This window comes from Xenopus laevis, chromosome 1S, assembly GCF_017654675.1.
Source record: "Xenopus laevis strain J_2021 chromosome 1S, Xenopus_laevis_v10.1, whole genome shotgun sequence".
Classification (NCBI taxonomy): Eukaryota; Metazoa; Chordata; class Amphibia; order Anura; family Pipidae; genus Xenopus; species Xenopus laevis.
Window position 1 is genome coordinate 88,274,005 of NC_054372.1, and position 19,860 is coordinate 88,293,864.

Genomic DNA, 19,860 nt, shown 5'->3' on the forward strand with positions numbered 1-19,860 from the left:
ATTAGGAAAAAGTATGCTCAGCTAATAAATTACTGATGTGGGCAACTGACCGTAGCAAGATCCAGTGGTGTTTGGCTTTCCTGGTTCTTCATTGTAGGATCTGCACCATGGGCTAAAAGCAAAGCACACAGCTGTGTCCTTCCTTTCTGTGCCGCTTCATGCAAAGGAGTGAATGCCCATTTATCCGTAGCATTTACACAAGTGTTGTATTTGATTAAAAGAGCAGCAATATCTACATGCTGAAAATAGATTAGTTCATAAATTAACAAGTTAAGAAGTTCTGTAAACAGTCAATAACATACAAAAACGTAATTTAATCCAGTGGAATCTTGATTCCAACAAAAATATAAAATGCACTTACGGTATCTCTGACATAATAGCAGTAATAGATCCAAAAATCGTAAAAAGAACCACTAATAAAGGAGAGGTTAAAAAAAATGCTGTGGGTTGACAATTTTTTAGACATTCACACAATGACCAAAGTCATTATTCTTTTACTCCAAGACAATGTACCACTGAGTCATAGTAAATGTTTAATGACTTGAACTTGGTCATGTGCCAAATAGCCACCCTGAGTATTTTTAACTTTACTTGTTCTTTAAAAAATATAAAATGCTTGTCCAATAGGATACCACAGGGTTTAAGGGGCACATTTACTGAGTTCGAGTGAAGGAATTGAATAAAAAATACTTCAAATTTCGAAGTATTTTTTTGGCTACTTTGACCATCGAATTGGCTACTTCGACACGAAGATTCAAAGTAAAAATCGTCCAACTATTCAATAGTCGAAGTACTGTCGCTTAAAAAAAAAACTTCAACCACCTACTTCGCCACCTAAAACCTACCGAACCTCAATGTTAGCCTATGGGGAAGGTCCCCATAGGCTTTCTAGCCAATTTGTGATAGAAGGAAAATCGTTCGATCGATGGATCGAAGGAATAGCGCTAAATCCTTCGACTTCGATATTCGAAGTCGAAGGATTTAACTTCAACAGTCGAATATCGAGGGTTAATTAACCCTCGATATTCGACCCTAAGTAAATGTGCCCCTAAGTGTTGTTTAGTGTTAATAGGATTAGCTAACTGGAGGAGAAATTCAGTTCCTGGTTCTATCTGGGACTGAAATGAATGTCAGACCTAGTAGTAACCAAATTGTTAAGTTGTGACAGTGAAGACTACAAAAAATGCCTAAATTCCTGTTAGTTAAATTTGCAAGGAATGGTGAGTTTTCCACTAGGAATTTACAATTTCCCAGTTTGTAAAGATATGCAAGATAATTCTTTTTTACTGGAGACAGTGATATGATTCAGCCAACATGACAGAATGTACACATCATTTGTTGTACCTACAGAAAAGATGCCACCTGGAAAGAACACCAAGTTCAGATGCTTTGTAGTGTTATTGGGACCTCCTGCCGTCATTTGTTTATTTACAATAATAAATTTAGCAACCCTGGACCCTTTTTTAGCCCCCTAGGAAATTAAGACCAACACTTTGTTCCACCAAGACTTCAGGTATGCAGAGATTTCTAAGGATATACGTTCACTTAGTAAGAATGTAGTAAGCATACATCCTCAGAAGCCATGAGATCTAGTAGTTTTAATGGCAATGACAGGGTTTGAACAGGTTCCTAAAAAATGTGATTAAGCTAAATACCTTAAATTAATCATACAACTATGATACAGAGGGATATCACATTCTAACTGAATACATTTCTGGTTTAAATTGTGAAACCCATTTCCAAAATTCCAAACTTTTCAAAGCTGCTAAAAAATGTTGTCAAATTGAATATATGTTCTCTCTGAAAACCTGGCTCAACAACTATCTCAAATAGGTGCAAGGAGAGGGGGCATCGCTGTCTCATGCCACTACCTATACAAAAGTAATTATCCGATTTAAATCTAAATACAGTCAGAAAACGTAATAACTCAGGCAAACGTAATAAAAAGTCCTGCTGATTTGTGTGTTTATATATATATGTACAGTATACATACACACATGTCTACATTGCACTCACAGAAAACATGCAACAAATTAGGATAAATTAGTTGATCCTAGCAACAAAAGATGAAAGAGTGATTATAAAATAAACTTTAAACCAGAATTGTTCATTGAGAGTAAGGAGTCTAGTTGAGCATTACCAAGGACAGAAGAGTCACAGTTTAAGGAACAAATGAGCCATATCTATGTTCAGTACATCTGAACTAGACTGGTTTGTTAAACTCTGTTGTGAGATTCTTACCCCGTATGAGGCTGCATTGTGTAAGGGAATGAGACCACCTTTATCTTGAGCATTTACATCTGCTCCATGTTCTAGGAGATATTCAGCAACTTCCAAGTTGTTGTAGCCAGCTGCACAGAAAAGACAATAATTTTAGAGCTATAAAAAGTAATGAATATACAATAAATGTGCAAAAGCTAGCATTTGACAATCCAAAATTATACCTCCCTAAAACATCCTGGCCTCTTTTAGCCCTAATGCTTCAAAAAACAGTAACAAAAAAATTAAGTGTTTTGAAGTAATGAAAATATAATGTCCTGTTGTGCTGCACTGGAACAACTGATGCATTTGTTTCAGAAACTCTACTATAGTTTATATAAACAAGCTGCTGTGTAGGCATGGGGGCAGCCATTCAAAGATATAAAAGGAAAAACGGCACAGGTTACACAGCCGATAACAGATATGCTCTGTAGTATCCAATAGGATTCTTCAGAACTTATCAGTTATCTCCTGTGTATCCTGTGCTTGAATGGCTGCCCTCATGGCTACACAGAAGCTTGTTTATATAAACTATAGCAGAGTTTCTGAAGCAATTACACAATTTTAACCAGTGGGCCTTACAAACATTTTTTTTTAATTCAGTTGTTTTCAGATTGTTTACCATAAATAAAGACTTTTTTTAAATTGCTTTCCAGCTTTTATTTTTTCCCCAAAATGTAAGTTTAATGTTGAATGTTCCTGTATCTAGTGTCTCAGTCTGGCAGCTCAGTAATCCAGGAGCATTCTGAATTGTTACAATTTGCTATATTAAGTTGATACAATTAGTTGAATACAGTAGCTATGGAATATGAGCAACTAGTGTATTCTTGTAATTCTATTAGTGTAATTCTAACAGCTGCCATAAAAAACGCAAGTATTCTACTCAGCAGGGCCAAAGATAACAAATATCAACTAAATGTGTCAATTAAGAATAGTTAAAGAGTCTGCGACCCCCCTCCCAGAGCTGCTTTTTAATGAAATTTACACTTCAATATTAGAAAAAAGGTCGCAAATACAAAATAGAAAGTAATTAGAAAATGTCTTTATTTCTGGAGAAGCTCTAAATAAATTGCTACCAGTATTAGCACCCCACACATTTAACGTAATGTAACCGATTTTATTTCTCTCACCTGCTAAATGAAGTGGTGTTGAGTTTCGTCCCTGGGTATCCCTACAATTAATGTTTTCTTGAGTGCAAAGTTTCTGTACTCTCGCCAAACAGCCTTTCTTAGCTGCATCCAGCAAGGCAGCATCTCCTCTCAACAAGTCCTGAATGTCTGTGTCACCATCTTTTACCAGATCTAATGGTGTGTTTCCATCCCTGTTTTTTTTCGTCGGGTCTGCTCCATGCTATTAAAAAAAGTGCACACAATTCTTTTAATTTTAACAATTTTTTCTCAGTTATACAATGCAGATGTAAAGTCAGCTTGTTTAAACCTTTCGTGACAGATCTGAAGCTGGGCTCAATTAAAGTACTGATCGTGCACACAAAAGTGTATATTGCAGGTTCTTTATTTTAATTGGGTCTTTTCTACTTTTTTTTTATTTCTTTATTTATACAAATTTGTTCACAATATAAATCAAAGACAGAAAAATCAGGTCAGGTAAACAAGTTAAGATTTTGGCAAATGTCTTCAATTCCGGACACGTTATACATATATTGACCTGTAATACAGAATGCTCGTGACCAAGGGTTTTCAAGAAAAGGGGTCTTTCCATAATTTGGATATCCATACCATAAGTCTACAAAAAAATCATTCAAACATTAAATAAACCCAAAAGGATTGTTTTGCCTCCAGTAAGGATTAACTATTTCTTAAAGCAGTTAACTTTTTGTTATACTAGAGAAAAAAATTGAAATCTAAATTATCTGACTAAAATGGACAATATGTCTAGCCCCATGTCAGATTTCAAAATTGAATATAAAAAAATCTGTTTGCTCTTTTGAGAAATGGATTTCAGCGCAGAATTCTGCTGGAGCAGCATTATTAACGGATTCATTTTGAAAAAAAGACATTTTTCCCATGACAGTATCCCTTTAAGTTATAATAAATAAATAAATATATATATATATATATATTTTCACAGCTGTAAAATATAGCATATCCTTTATACAGTATTTTAGTCTGGAAAAAAACCGTAACAAATGATGGAGTTGATGTTAACCAGTTACAGGCTATTACCCAACAGGCCGCCGCAAACATTTCTTTAAAAAAAAAAAAATCTGTAGTGTAAAATTTTTTGGCGGGAAGCATTAAGGCAACAGTAACACCAAAAATGAAACACAGCAGCTTGTTTATACAGACTGTAGTAGAGTTTCTGAAGCAAACACACCAGTTTTACCAGTGCAGGGCAACATATTGCCATTCGTTTAAAACACTTTACTTTTTTGCTGTTACTGTTCCTTTAAATACTTTCTTAAAAAAATTGAACATGACCACATCAATCTGTCAATTTAATGATAGTTGTTGGTGTGTTGAGAACCTTGCATAGATATTGGAAACGCTAGAGACAAAGAATAGAAATTATGTGGGCAAAGTAGATTCTAATGCCTTCAACGTGGCTACCATTAGAACCAGAAGCAATTATATTCTTCAGCCATTTGCATATTATATTATTATATACATTTAGTTATTAGTTTGCAGTAGGCATGCATCAAATCCACTATTTTGGGTTTCAGTCAAATTATAATTTTTTTCAAAATGAGAAGGATTAAGAGTTAAAGGTATGGTTCACATTTGAGAACTTTTAGTATGATGTAGAGAGTGATATTCTGAGACAATTTGCATTTAGTTTTCTTTTTTGTGGTTTGACTTATTTAGCTTTTTATTCAGCAGCTCTTCAATCTGCATTTTAATCAATCTAGTTGCTAGGGTGCAAATTCCCCTAGCAACCAAGCACTGATTTGAATAAGAGATTGGAATATGAATAGGAGAAGAGCTGAATAGAAAGATCAGGAATATCAAATAGCAATAACAATACATGTGTAGCCTTACAGAGCATTTGCTCTTTAGAAGGGAGTCAGCAACGCCCATTTGAAAGTTGCAAAGAGTCAAATAACTTTAAAACTATAAAAAATAAATAATGAAAACCAATTGAAAAGTTGTTTAACATTGGCCATTCTCTAACATACTAAAATAAACCACCCCTTTAAGAATGTAATACATTCACCTTGCTTGCACTACATATTTCAGTCTGCTTGGTTTTTATTGTTTGCATGAAAACGAATGTACGTGCGATTTCCATATACACTTGTGGAAATGTACTTAGCATTTGGCAAAATCAACTGAAATCTGACATCATAGCACAATTATGACAAAGGTCACTTTGAATGCATTATAGAAAACAGGAATACTAGCTCTGAACGAGAACTATAATAAAAACAAAATTCACATTTTTTGAAATGAAGTACATCAGTCACCTTTAATAACAGTTTGCAAATCTCATATTTTCCTTTAGCAGCTGCTTCATGTAACGGAGTAAATTTCCACAGATCTGCAACATTGACCGATGCCCCATGTCTCACAAGCAACTCGGCTACTTCGTAGTGTCCATATGAGCAGGCATTATGTAGTGGAACTAACCCGCTATTAAAAAAAGAAAGCACAGCTCATCTGAAATGTACTACCTTAATGAATTTTGAGGCTCAATCATTACAGATACATACAAAGTAGTTCAGCATTATGTAGTGATATTAAAAATTTCACCCTAATTGCAATTCAGGCTGTAACTAGAATTCCCTGGGTTGGGCACTACATTGTCTGATGACAACAATGTTTGGTACAATGGATGAAACCGGGCACTAAAAACTGCAAGTGTTTGGATATTGTTCTATTGTAATCTGTATGTATGTATGCATCCTACTACTGTACAGTGCTGAGAAATAAGCTTGTACATTGTGAATGCATAATAATAACAACAATAATTATAATGTCATGTTTGACTCTTGTTGTCCCATTACATTGTACAGTGCAGAACAAGCAGAGAAAGGCCACAGGAGCAGCAAAGAATGTACTTGCTAGATTATAGTATACTTATGTCATTATTTGTATTTCTAAGTGAATGTTGTAAAGAGATGCTAACTAATAGCAGGACTATATAACAAGATAATGCGGGAGGAAAAATGCAAACAGAATATTTTAGTTTTCCTAAGCTTGCAGAGAGAAAATTGTAAGCATCTTTGATGTCAAGCTGTGGCATCATTTTCTCTACTATCCTGCATCCTAAATGTTTAACAGCACCATATTGGAAAACAAAAACCATGACATAAAATCAACGTAAGGCTTTAAATACCCTTTGTCTTTGGCATGTACATCAGCACCATGATGAAGTAAATATTCCACAACAGACACACGATTATAGCCAGCTGCAAAGTGTAATGGAGTGGAATGACGTCCCTCAAGATCCCTGCAGTTCACATTCTGAGAGCTGCATAACTGCTGTTAAAGAAAAAAACAGGCAGGTGAAAAAAAAAACATAAAATAAAAAATCACATACATGATTAAAAGCTGCATTTGAAATGACTTTTTCAAAACAACATATTCCAAAGCAGTGCTGTATGTAAATCCATTATTTTAGCGTTCATGACCTATAGAGATTTTATATACACAATATATTTGTCCACTGCTATGCAGGTTCTTGGAATAATTTCAGTCCCTAAAAAAGTTGCAAGATAGTGATGTTAACAGCAACCTAGCCAGTTGGAGCAATCACTCTGAATAGAACATCACCTTTACTATGGAGTTAGTACAATAGTTCAATAGTGTATTATAGGGTAGGGATTCCTAGGAGGAAACTAAACTCTATGAGATCCACAACTCCCATAATAAATTATTGAAAGCACTTTCCAACTGCTCTGAACCCTAAGATCGTAATTAGTCCAATTAATTAAATACAATAGGTATTAAATAGATAGCTTTAGTGTCCAGGTAGCATTAGTACTCATATTACAAAAAAAGGCAGGTCATAAGTATACCCATTACAGCTTAGCACATTTGTCCTTAAGAATACCAAAAAAACATAGTTCTAGATACGGGTAAATCAAGAATGCAATCTGAGTAGAACATCCTCTTATGTTAATCCGGGTGTCCAGGTTAACAACAGTTTACATCACCCACATCAATCCAGACTCAGAAATACCAAAATGTAGTAGAGTGATACTTGCCTGCGCATAACTCAATGTCATAAAGAAAGGACACTGATGTTTGCATAAGGCTGCTGGGTCTTATGGGGGAATTATAGTATCCATCGGTGCACAATAAAACCCAATGCGCATTTCACGCAGCACAAGGGTTTTGTTCAGTGCCTGGGTGGTATTTGATTCCTTTACATTAAGCTTTAGGATCAATGGCCTGTTCTTAGTCTCTTTTTAGTTATAAAATGTAAATATACATGACAATCACTGCACTCCTTAACAAGACACAATGAAAAAACCTTGTCTTTAAATAAGCATATCTAAAAAAATGGGGACTGGAAAAATGTAATTTACAGCAATAAACAATTACCTCCACCCTATATAGAATAGTAAATTTCTCACATGAAACAATACTGTCTATATTAATGGTCTTCCCCCTGTACTAACGAAACACACACAAACCAACCAAGAAACCTTGTTCATGATTTGAACAGACTCTGAACTTGATCTCCTTTCAATGTTTTTTTATTGCAGCAACACAGTGAACTTAATGTATGGGCTTCAGTGTGCTTTTATACAACACTTTGCACTTCACATACAAGTCAAATGCCTCAATTGGCATCATACCTTAACAATGTCCAGGTCTCCTGCTTTTGACGCTTCTAGCAGCCGATAATCTACATCAGAAGTGCGAACAGGAGTACTTTCTACTTTAAAAACAAGTGAAAATTTAATTACATTTGACATTTAACAAGAGATTTCCAGTAGGCAGTTTATATTCTTAACATGTTCATAATAGATGAAAACTATCATAATCTGATTGTAAATGTTACATGTTAAGGCCAGTCCTAAAAGTATGGGCACATCATCACTTCTCAGCTTAGTACCATCTGCAGACTGTTAAATTGGCCATACATCTAAATATCACCTCGTCTGGCAAGATGACCAAATGAGTGGATCTCTTTCGATGCACCCAGATCAATTGCAGCCAACTGCCCTGATGGGAAAACATACCCAATCAATATTTGTCCAATTTTGAACCAGATATTGGTTGGGCAGGCCCATCTGCTGGCCAAATAAGCTGCAGCCTTTGTTCGGAAGTTTATATCAGCCTGTGTAGGACCACCTTTAGGCAGGGTATTTGAAAAGGTTTTATATTTTTTTTTTTATGAAACTTCAAAAAGATTGCATTTTTTTCTATAGGTTTAAAATGAATGCATAATATACACTTAATTCACCCATGCACACATCCCCAATAACACAATCTTTAAACACTATTTCGAGGATAAATATATAAAAATACGTGCAAATACATGTCATAGTACAATCTTGTCTGTTTCTGAAAGTCAAAAAATATATAATTGTACTTACCGTTTAAGATTTGTTGCACAGCTTCATTGCCCATTTGCGCAGCTGTAAAACCTTGCAAAGAGACTATAGATGCATCTGACCCAAAGCTCAAAAGAAGTCGACAAGTCTGTAAGTGACCTCCCAAAGCAGCTCTGTGCAAAGCTGTTTGACCAAGTGTATCCAAAGCATTCATCTGAAGAAAAAGAGAATTTCATTATTACAGGAGAAAACTAAATTCATTGTCAGCCGCTCCGCTTTGCTATGCTAAGTGTGTGCACACACAGGCTGATCAGGTTCAAATCAATGGAGCAATGGGACAGGGAGCAGAGCCACTTCTCTCAGCCTGCAAAAAATATACAGGCTGAGAGCAGCTGCCCATGCTGCCCACCCGCAAGGGTAGTAGGCTCCATTCTGGAGCACTAAGCGCCAGACACTGGAACTGTGCTGGAGCCTTCAGCCTGTGTGCCCATAGCCTAAAGAATTTTGGGTGCTATTCTAATATCAACCACAAAGTGACACAAGGGCACATTTTTAGCACTACAGACAATTTCAGCGCTAATTTTGACCTGTAGGATGCTACATTGACTCCAGCCTTCAGTTAAACTATATTCTGAAAGGGTAAGGGTGGAGGCTATGGAGTGTCAGGATCCACTGCCTTTAACTTTTTTTAATGCAAGTATGAATAAAATACCTACTGCCTGTCCCAGCATTTAATTGTATATGGGGTGTCAATGACCTCTAACCGTATCATGTATTTGGGATGTGGGGATAATGTTTTTTACAGTATATTTTATCTGCCAGAGAAACACTTAATACCACCCAAGCCTCCTAATATTGATGCAAATAGAAACTGCTTGACACAGCAAGAAAGAGATGGTCCCGAAAAAGCTTACTGCATACTGTACCAGTATTAGGTACAGAGGGTGTTTTACAGGGCTTTTGTATTTTGTAATTTTTCCTACTATATAGCATTAAAGCAAAATTCCCAATCCCACTATTACACGGTAATCGTTTTAAAGGGCTATGCAAAACAAGTCTCTCCCTTCACTAAGGTGCAGCCTTTGCTATGCTTTAAGATAAGGAATATGTTTTTATACCTTCTCCTCTTCAAACAGAGAATTGGAAGAACCAGGAAGTTAAAAAAAAAAAAAAGTATAACAAAAAATTCTTAATTAAAAATAATGATTTAAATATTACTTTAAAGGGGGTTACTGCCCCGAAAGGGGGGGGGGGGGAAACCCAACACAAGCGTTCACTTGAAAAGGGAAAACAAATATCTGAACAATTTAGATAATAATGTTTCAGATGCAATTAATATATGTTTACCTTTGCACCGTGCTTATGGAGGACTTCCACAACATCATTATGCGCTCTTTCAGCAGCTACATGCAATGGGGTCATAAAACTAAAAGAAAAAAGAGAACGAAAACGGTTACTAATGAACAAAACTGAAATGTATGTTCCTTTTGAAATAAAAAAAAATCCAAACTGCAGATAAAATAAAAAATTAAGCTCTTTAAAATTTCTCAGACAAGACCCCATAAAAGATGTAATTTGTTCTTATATGATATTGCACCCAACTAACCCAAGTCTCTGGCCTTCCTCGCTACATATTTAAAATGATCTCTAAAAGCAAAGTTCTCTGATGAAGCTTACCCTGACTTAGGCCATCTTCTTATCTTTTATTTCTTTATTGGAAAAGATGTGTTTCTGAAAAATGCATGATATGAACTGAAAACAGCTACCTAGTTACTTTGAGAGGCTGTATTGCCCCACTCATATTTAAATTGTAGCTCAGCTGTCTGTAAACACACCAGCTGTTAGGTCTTTCTTGTCTGAACTTTTTCCATACATGGGTATGGGTCAAAAGGCCCATGTGCCATCAGAATTACGGTAGACAAAATTCTTAAAGAAGATAAAACAATCTTTTTTTTTTTCTTTTATTTACACAGAAGCTACAGCTTTACCCAAGAATGACATATCTAATAGATATTGTGGTAAATTACGTACTCCTTGTTTTTTTCGTTGACACTGGCTCCTTTTCTAAGAAGCAATTCTGTTATCTGCTTCCTCTTGGGATGCAAGGAGGCCACTGCACAGTGCTGCAAAATAGGAAATGTATAAAGGTGTAGACAAACATAATTAATTGTGCACATAATATATCTGATGGTACCCTTCTATACTGTAACATTCTATGAGTCCAATAATATCTGTTACGTATTGTACGATGCCTGCCTGCAAACTAAACAGCACAAATCCTTCAGTTATTTATCAAAATACCGGCTCAGATAGCAGCCCTGCTGAGGAAAAAGCAAGAGGGTGATCAATGGCAAATTATGCTCCACTGAAAACAATTTCGATTTTATAACTGCAGTGCCAAGGATGAGCAATGCCCATGTCATCATAGGAGTAAGAAGCCAGGGAATAAATTGTCTGCTTGGTACACCAGGCTGAAACCTAGAACAGCTTCCAAAAATTGCAAACTTTCTGTAGGTAATACAAACACAACTGTAGCAATCTACTGCCTTACATATTTCCACTTTAAGCTAAAGAGAAACCTTTAAAAAATACACTTATCAAGTAAAAAGAAAATAATTTCCTAAACGCATGTCTATGAGCATAAATAAAATTTTGTCATGCTCAGCGTGCTGGACAATTTCTTTAAAAGGCCGTAGATATAGGTCGTAATATGGGAGACCAATCTGGATGAACCAGTATGCTGACACATTTTAAAAATGTACTCAGATCCCAGTTTATCATATCGTCTTTCAAAACAGTAAGTGTAATAAAATAGAAACAAAAACTTGAAATGTTTAAAATGCACACATCTGTGGCTTGCAGATCAATATATCCATACAGCGAAACCTCAATTTTTCATAGCCTGATTTTACGCTTTCCCCATTTTACACAGTGAGTTTCTTTTTTTTTGTTTTCCTGGATTTTACACCAAAATGTTGTCCTGATGTTCCCAAAAGTGGCTGTTTGTCACCTGTCTTGTGCATCCTATTCCATAGTGTAACATCAATGCTGGAATGCTCAACCCTTGTCATTAACACAGTAAATAGTGTATTTCAAAGTAAAACTAACTCCAGTGCTTCCCATACTTTCATTACTTGAAGAATAAGTTGCTTTAATCCAGTTCCCAAAATGACATTATCCCTGGATTTTACACTTTTTTTTCTGCTCCGCTGAAAAATGTAAAATGTACTGTACACTAAATACAGTCATATGAAAAAGTTTGGGAACCCCTCTCAGTCTGCATAATAATTTACTCCACTTTAAACAAAAAAATATAATAGTGGTATCTCTCATTTCCCAGGAACATGACACTGGGGTGTTTTCTGAACAAAGATTTTTAGTGAAGCAGTATTCAGTTTTATGTATCTAAACCAAATGTGAAAAACTGGCTGTGCAAAAATCAATCCAAAAGATCACCTCCAAAGACCTTCAAGAACATCTTGCTGCAGATGGTGTATCTGTACATCGTTTTACAATCAGCGCAATTTGCACAAAGAACATCTGTATGGCAGGGTGATGAGAAAGAAGCCCTTTCTGCACTCATGCAAACACAGAGTCGCTTGTTGTATGCAAAAGCTCATTTAGACAAGCAACAGTCATTTTGGAACAAAGTGCTTTGGACTAAAGGGACAAAAATTTAGTTATTTGGTCAAAACAAAAAGCACTTTGCATGGCGGAAGAACACCGCATTCCAAGAAAAAGACCTGCTACCTACTGTCAAATTTGGTTGAGGTTCCACCATGCTGTGGGGCTGTGTGGCTAGTTCAGAGACTGGGGCCATTATTAAAGTCGAGGGTCAGATGAATTCAACCCAATATCAACATATTCTTCAGGATAAGGTTCAAGCATCAGTCACAAAGTTGAAGTTACGCAGAAGTTGGATATTCCAACAAGACAATGACCCTAAACACACCTACAATCTACAATGCCATTTATGCAGAGGGAGTCCCCCGATTTTAATATTGTGGAAAAACTATGGGATGCTTTGAAGCAGGCTGTCCATGCTCAGCAGCCATCAAATTTAACAGACTGGAGAGATTTTGTATGGACGAATGGTCAAAAATACCACCATTCAGAATCCAGACACTCATCAGAGGCTATAGGAGGCATCTAGAGGCTGTTACATTTGAAAAAGAAGGCTCAACTAAGTATTGATGTAATATCTCATGATGCATATTGCATATCTTCTGTTAATCCAATAAACTTTATGAAACTGCTGAAATACTACTGTTTCCATAAGGCATGTTATATATTAAAAGGAAGTTGCTACTTTGAAAGCTCAGCCAATGATAATCAAAACTCCAAAGAATTAAGAGGGGTTCCCAAACTTTTTCATACAGTATGACTGTATATTGGTAAAATTCAACACTCACAGGACATATGTAGCCAAGCTTTTCTTTCTATGACCAGCCTTGGCTATTGAACGTTCTTGTTTACCGAAGCACTGATTTGGAGGCTGCATACTGCACTGACGATTAAAAGTAAATCTATGACTGTTTATTGAAGGACATTTATAGAAACCACAGCAGTTCATGAAATAAAGTTAATGTATACTGTCATGCAGCACTGTTGCAGCTGGAGACTTTACGAAAACAAACCATTTTTATGCCAAAAAGAATAAAAAGAACATGCAAGCATCTCATACATATAGTAACACCATTCCTCACGGTGTTCATTAAAGCTTTATTTCATCAAATTTAGAATAAACATGACTATCATATTAACTTCTGGAAAAGGAAGTCGCACACCCTGACAATTGAGAATCCCCGGTGCTTGATGAAGGAGGAAATGACAGCCTTAATACGATATCACAGAAAATGAAATCACTGGCACAGCGTGGGTAATACTAGCAAGGAGAAACCTTGCTAGACTTTTTTTTAATTTTTATTGGTCTTTATTAATCTTTTTTCGCTATAATCAATTGTACACTGTTCACAATTATTAAGAATGATTATGTTTTAACATGTTCATTTATTAACCTTAATTGGAACACTTTTAAATTCTATATGCACTAATATCCAGTATGCTTGACAAAGGGGTTACGCCCCAGAAACGTTGCATCCGCAATAAACAAACGAGGGTTCTCCATGCTAGTATTACCAACACTGTGCCGGTGATTTACTTTTCTGTGATATCAGTCATAACCAAGGCAACACTCAAATTGTTAAATTCCATGTGTACCAAAATCCCATGCCTGTTATTTTGCAGCTCATATTTCATTATTACACCACTTAGTAAGAAGAACCTTGACATCTGCACTCACCAGTGCGGTCTCGTGTGACTGCGGCTGCTTAAAATTAATGATCTCCAAAGCAAGTGTCTTTTTCACCTTCGCCAGGTCTGCCTCTCTAGCTGCCTGAAGCAAAGAATGTCCTTTGAATTCATCTGCAATTTAATTTAAAACTTTGTGTTATTTCTTTGTTAAAATGAAAAGATGAAAAATTGTATACATATACATGGCTGATGTAAGTTAATGTATACTGTCATGCACCACCATAACATTATGCTGTTGAAGTTCCATTTGAGTGAAACACACATTCATGCATTTGGATTAGAACACAATGTAGTTTGAGTAATGCTACATATAAAATCACTACTATATAAGCCAGTATATTACCTCTTACATTTAGAGCCTAAGGGTCATTAGGTACAGACATCAATGTGACACACACTGGCCCAACAATGATATAATTCCAACAGAAATGGGGACAGAAAGTCCACCTATCCAGATAACCCCAGGTCTCAAGCATTACAGGTACAACCCACAACTGCCCACTTAATGTATTATGAAAAAATCATCAGACTAGAAAAGACAGGAGGAGCAGGCAGTGATGCTATCAAGCCCTAATAGCGTAATACTTCAAGTGTATGTTCAGACTGCTTGAGATGAGGTATAAACAGAGCTAAGGGCATTGTAGAACTTTTAGCTTCTTCTGACTCTATTCAAAACATAAAAAATAACCATTTCAGTTCTGTTCATTTATGTCAGGGAAGAATTGTGCACATGCTCACACACACAAACAGAAAAACCCACATAAAACACCACTTCAGATAACATTTCTGAAAACTCTCGACATTCAAGGGAGCAGGAAGATCAAGCATTGCAGGTATTTGTTAGAATGTAAGAAAATTTGTTTCTCTATCTTCTGACACCAAGACAGGAAGATGTATAACACAACATCTTCCCTCAAGGTAAGTAAGGTATGAGTGCATTATTTATAAAAACACACAATTATAATAACACATCTTCCCTCAAGGTAAGTATGAGTGCATTATTTATAAACACACACAATTATTATTTCACAGCATATATGTTTCAAATGGCACCAAGTCTGAATTAAAATGTTTTTTTTAAGTTGAACTTACAAGACAGCCTTTCTTTGAGCTCTGGTGTAGGAGCCATATCAACAGCACTTTTTCCATGACAGTTGACTAATGTTGGATCTGCACCGTGGCTCAGCAACAGAGAGCAGACTTCCACTCGATTCTTAGATGCAGCTTCGTGTAATGGTGTGAACTGCCAAAGATCCATGGCATTAACACAAGCCCCGTGCTGAAAAATAACCAATATTGTTACTGCACAATAAGGCAAAGCACAAATTGCAAGGAAGCAAAATACTGTATAAATAGTTGTAACAACTTAATTATGTGTGCTACCAATTTAAATTACTATATATAAATGATACTTTAATATATAAAAAAATTTTATTAATCAGAAGTCACATTTGCATATGGTCTGTCCACATGTTTAAACCACATGCAGTTGAAGGAAAGCATGCTTTTTCAAATCACATCTATTAAATCTTCCTTGCACATAATACTTTACTGAATATTTATCTTAAAGGACAAGGCAACCCAATAAAGATAAAGCGTAAAATTTTTAGTCTAAACTGTGGCTCTGTGGATTCTTCTTAGTCCTGCACAATACCACTGTACCACAGTCATTCATGTTAAAGTATCCATTACTTGCACAATACAATTTTCCCATAATGCAGTGGTCTAAGCCAAAACCATGACTGGGATTCTGTGCAGAATATCAAAACCAGGATTTGCCTTATCCAAGGCAGCGAGAAGGAAAAATTTGGCACATGTGCTCAAGTTATTTGGCTGCCATCTTTGTAACACTGTGTTGATGACTGTGATGAAGAAAGCAGCAGATTTTAAATAAATTAAAGTAGAAATCAACCCGTAATAAAAAAAACCCTCCCCCCTACCCTGGGTAGACTTTAAAATTTTTCTTAAGTTTCCATGACTTTCGGCGCATGCGCAGTGGTTCAGGACCGGAACTTTACTCCAACTGTGAATGCACCGAAAATTCAGAAAAAGACAGAAGAAAGAAGATGGCACCCGTGAACCCGGAGGCCAGAATCTGCATGGAGGGGTGAGTAAAAAATTAGGGGCATTTGCCTGGGGGGCAGGTAGGCTGGGGGAGGTCTACCCAGGGTAGGGGCAGGTGTTTTTTTTTTATTACGGGTTGAATTCTCCTTTAAGATCTGTACGGCAATACAAACTCATGGTTTGTGAAATGTCATGGACGGGGACAACTGAATAGTAAAACCTGGTTTATCAGTGTTTCCTTGTACTTCTAATTAACTTTCAGGAGTTCACCAGTCTCCTGAATTGTACTTTGATAAGCTTCAGTCTTTCTTCACTGCTGCCCTGCAAAGTCATGTTCCTAGTCCCTCCCATCAGATGAGCCTTGTCTGTTTAGGCTTGCCTCAGAATAATAACAAAATAAAAGTGCTCTCTGACACCTCTCCTGAAGGATTCAGCTGCTCTAGGGCAATGGCATGCAGGACATATTGTCACCCTCAAAGGAACAGTAACACCAAAAAAAGTGTTTTAAAGGAGAAGGAAAGGCTTGGGGCAATTGGGGGCACCAAATGTTAGGCACCCCCAAGTGATTGTACTGACTTACATGAAACCTCGGGCCGGTGCTCCTATCAGCAGAAAACTGCACCAGCCCGGGTTATACTAGTGAGCACCACGGATCGATCGTCTTCTGGCGTCTTCTTTCTTCAAATTTCCCAGGGCAAACGCATGCGCAGTTGAACGAAATAGCCAACTTTTTAGTTAAAGTTCGGCTTTTCTTACTACTACGCATGCACAGCCGTGTGACGGAAAGAGGAAGACAGAAGAGAATCGCTCTGTGGTGCACACTGGTATAACCCCAGCCGGTGCAGTTTTCTGCTGATAGGAGCACCGGCCCGAGGTTTTAGGTAAGTCAATACAATCACTTGGGGGTGCCTAACAATTGGCACCCCCAAGTGCACAAAACCTTTCCTTCTCCTTTAAAGGAATGGCAATACAATGTACTGTAGTACTGTACTGGTAAAATGTGTTTGTTTGCTTCAGAAACTCTACTACAGTTTATATAAACAAGCTGCTGTGCATTCAAGCACATGATATAAAGTAGAAAACAGATAAGTTCTGAAGAATCCCATCATATAGTAAAGTAATTAATCTGCATTTTTGGTGTAAAGGAAGATTACCTGAACATATGTACTCACCTTGAGCAGTGATTCTGTGACTTCAAAGTGTCCATAGGAGCAAGCATTGTGCAGAGGCACCAGTCCTCTAAGTGTACAAAATATATTGTTAATTTAATTTATTTCACAAGAGTTTTATTAGTTAATTGCATTCTCTTGCTAATGATAATTATAGCAGTACACATTTTATAATTGGATATCTACAAAAAATATTAACTTTGATAGGTTTAATATAATTAAAAGCACAGACAACTCCTTTAAAACAGAGTTAAAAATGCTATTAAAACTGTTTCAGTTAGATGCAAAAAATTGTAACACCAGTCAAGCAAAAAGCACCCTCAGCAGCAGCATGTTTTTTTTACAGCTACAACTATGACCGAGTATTTATCAAAGGTTAAAGTCTAGCTAAAATAACCCCTAAAACAACAAATGAATAGAGAGCTGTTGAATGTCCTTCTGGTGAGCTCTATGTTTGCCCTTAGATATGCCCCACCGTGCAGCATAAGTTTCACAACCTATTCACTTTATACCCGGGTGCCCGCATGAAAAATATATACAGTATATCAGTAAGTAAGATTGCGGCACTTACAGGATCTTTCTTTATGTAGCAAAAAATTCTTTATTTGGCTCAATGTTTTGAATCCTCACAGGGTTCTTTGTCAGGAGTATACAACAAACAACCAGGGACCCACCACCCCACGGAATATATACCCACGGTTCGTGTATTTGGGGCCAAGTTGCATTGCTAGGCAACCGCTTTGTTACCAGTTTGTTGGTTATCAGCAAAAATCAATATAGCAGTGTGCAGGGAATAGAGAGCGGGGGTAGAATGTGGTTATAGAGTACAGATGGAGAAAATTGGTAGTAAGGGAATTGAACTCACTGCCCTCCACTACCTATAGGAAACTCACAACCGGAATACATTACTATTGCACTCCTCGTGCCATCCACCACATATCCTGAAGAGTATCCCCTTCTCTCAAATCATTCGCATGGTGAGAAACAACTCTGAATATACAAATCTGGTTAAACAACTTGATGCGTTGATCACTGGATTTTTACAGAGGGGTTATAACCTACACAAACTGCTGAAATGCAAGGCTAAAGCACTCGAGCATACACAAGAGGAACTGTTGGACAAACCCTGGGATAGGGGGACCAAAATTACCGATGAGAGACTGACGTTCCTCACTATGTACACACCCGATAGTAGACCAATGACAAGAGCAGTACACGGACACTGGTCGGTGCCTCCTACGTTTACACATCCACGCATTGCGTATAAGAGGGGGCGCTATCTTCGTGATTTATTGGTTAAAACTAACTCTGTCCACTGCTATCAGTGTGGTGCCCAAAACCTGGCTTCCCACATCTAGGAATGGGTGCTACAGGTGTCCCTCATGCATTACATGCAGTAACCTTATGGTAGGGCGCATGTTTAATCACAAACGGGGAAGCTGATTAAACACAGACTGACTTGTACGTCAGAGTATTTGATATATTTCATCAAATGCCCCTGTGGCCTATTCTACGTGGGGAAAACAATCACCAGCCTGTGAGAACCGATAGCGAACCATAGCAGTGCAATACACCTGGCACTGGAGACTGGTAAAGCTCATACTCCTGTGGCATCTCATTTTCTGTGGAATAAACATACCGGTACTTGTCTTGTTTTGACATTGAATTATTACAGGATAGTTGGGCAATACACTATCTGGTGTGGAATAGTGGATGTGAACTGTACCATATTGTTTAAGGTGCATCTTTTGTTATTTATATCTATTAGACTAATTGGGCATATTCTTTGTTATATAATTTAGTAAGCAGTGGTTAAGGTGGGGTCAAACGGGTGTTTGCAATTGGTGAAGGATGCACTATACGGGGGTTGCACGTTCGTCTGCTATTTGGAAGACTGCTGGTAAGTTAGGCAGCGAGGACTGCAATTCGCAGCCGCGGGCTGATTTGAAAGTGAGATATTACTCAGGGGCATAAGAACACCGGACAGGATGAACACAGAGACACTAAGGAGGTTCCGGTTGGACTAAGTGGTGGACGAATGGGAGGTGATTTCATAGGGTGTGCATGTGTGTTGTGCATTGAGTGAAGGTGTGGCAGTCACTGAACAATTTTCATATGCACTTGAGGTGGAGAACATCCGTCTAGGTAAAGAACAGCAATACGGAGGTATTGGTGGGTCACGATTTGACTATACTGATAAAGGTCTTAGAGACAGACCGAAATTTGGCCGGTTCTTTTTAATATATTTAATAAACGTGAAGTTTTAACTTATTAAAAATCCTGCTGTGCACCTTTCTTCTTGGACAGTATATATATAATATATATATATATATATATATATATATATATATATATATATATATATATATATATATATATATATATATATATATATATAATATCAAAACAGGGGGGTTGTGGGAGCACTCTAAAGGCTTTAAAGTATATATATAAGTATAATAAATGCTATTGCATATGTACCCAAATTAGTGGTGATCCTATGCTTTTAAAATTGGGCGTTTGTTTTGGGAATATCTCTCCTTTAAAAGCCTGATTGCTGGCTGGGGAGGATTTAGCCCTCAGTGAAAAAAC

The 19,860-nt window shown here is 37.0% G+C and overlaps 1 protein-coding gene across 4 annotated transcripts in view; it reads right to left on the bottom strand.

The window, feature by feature from the left end:
- The window catches only part of LOC733328 (poly [ADP-ribose] polymerase tankyrase-1), an 88,623-nt gene that overhangs the window by 18,877 nt on the left and 49,886 nt on the right, over positions 1-19,860 (bottom strand). The window contains exons 7-18 of one of the 4 annotated variants that reach the window (XM_041579869.1): positions 17,272-17,338; positions 15,128-15,314; positions 14,025-14,146; positions 10,754-10,845; positions 10,070-10,148; positions 8,765-8,936; positions 8,021-8,100; positions 6,553-6,695; positions 5,681-5,846; positions 3,390-3,609; positions 2,242-2,351; positions 51-239 (exon numbers count right to left, since the gene is read on the bottom strand). In XM_041579869.1, coding sequence (XP_041435803.1) covers positions 51-239; positions 2,242-2,351; positions 3,390-3,609; positions 5,681-5,846; positions 6,553-6,695; positions 8,021-8,100; positions 8,765-8,936; positions 10,070-10,148; positions 10,754-10,845; positions 14,025-14,146; positions 15,128-15,314; positions 17,272-17,338 — 1,627 coding nt within the window. Of the gene's footprint in view, positions 1-50; positions 240-2,241; positions 2,352-3,389; positions 3,610-5,680; positions 5,847-6,552; positions 6,699-8,020; positions 8,104-8,764; positions 8,937-10,069; positions 10,149-10,753; positions 10,846-14,024; positions 14,147-15,127; positions 15,315-17,271; positions 17,339-19,860 lie in introns of all 4 variants that reach the window. The other 3 variants (XM_018243579.2, XM_018243580.2, XM_018243578.2) reach the window with 3 other exon arrangements.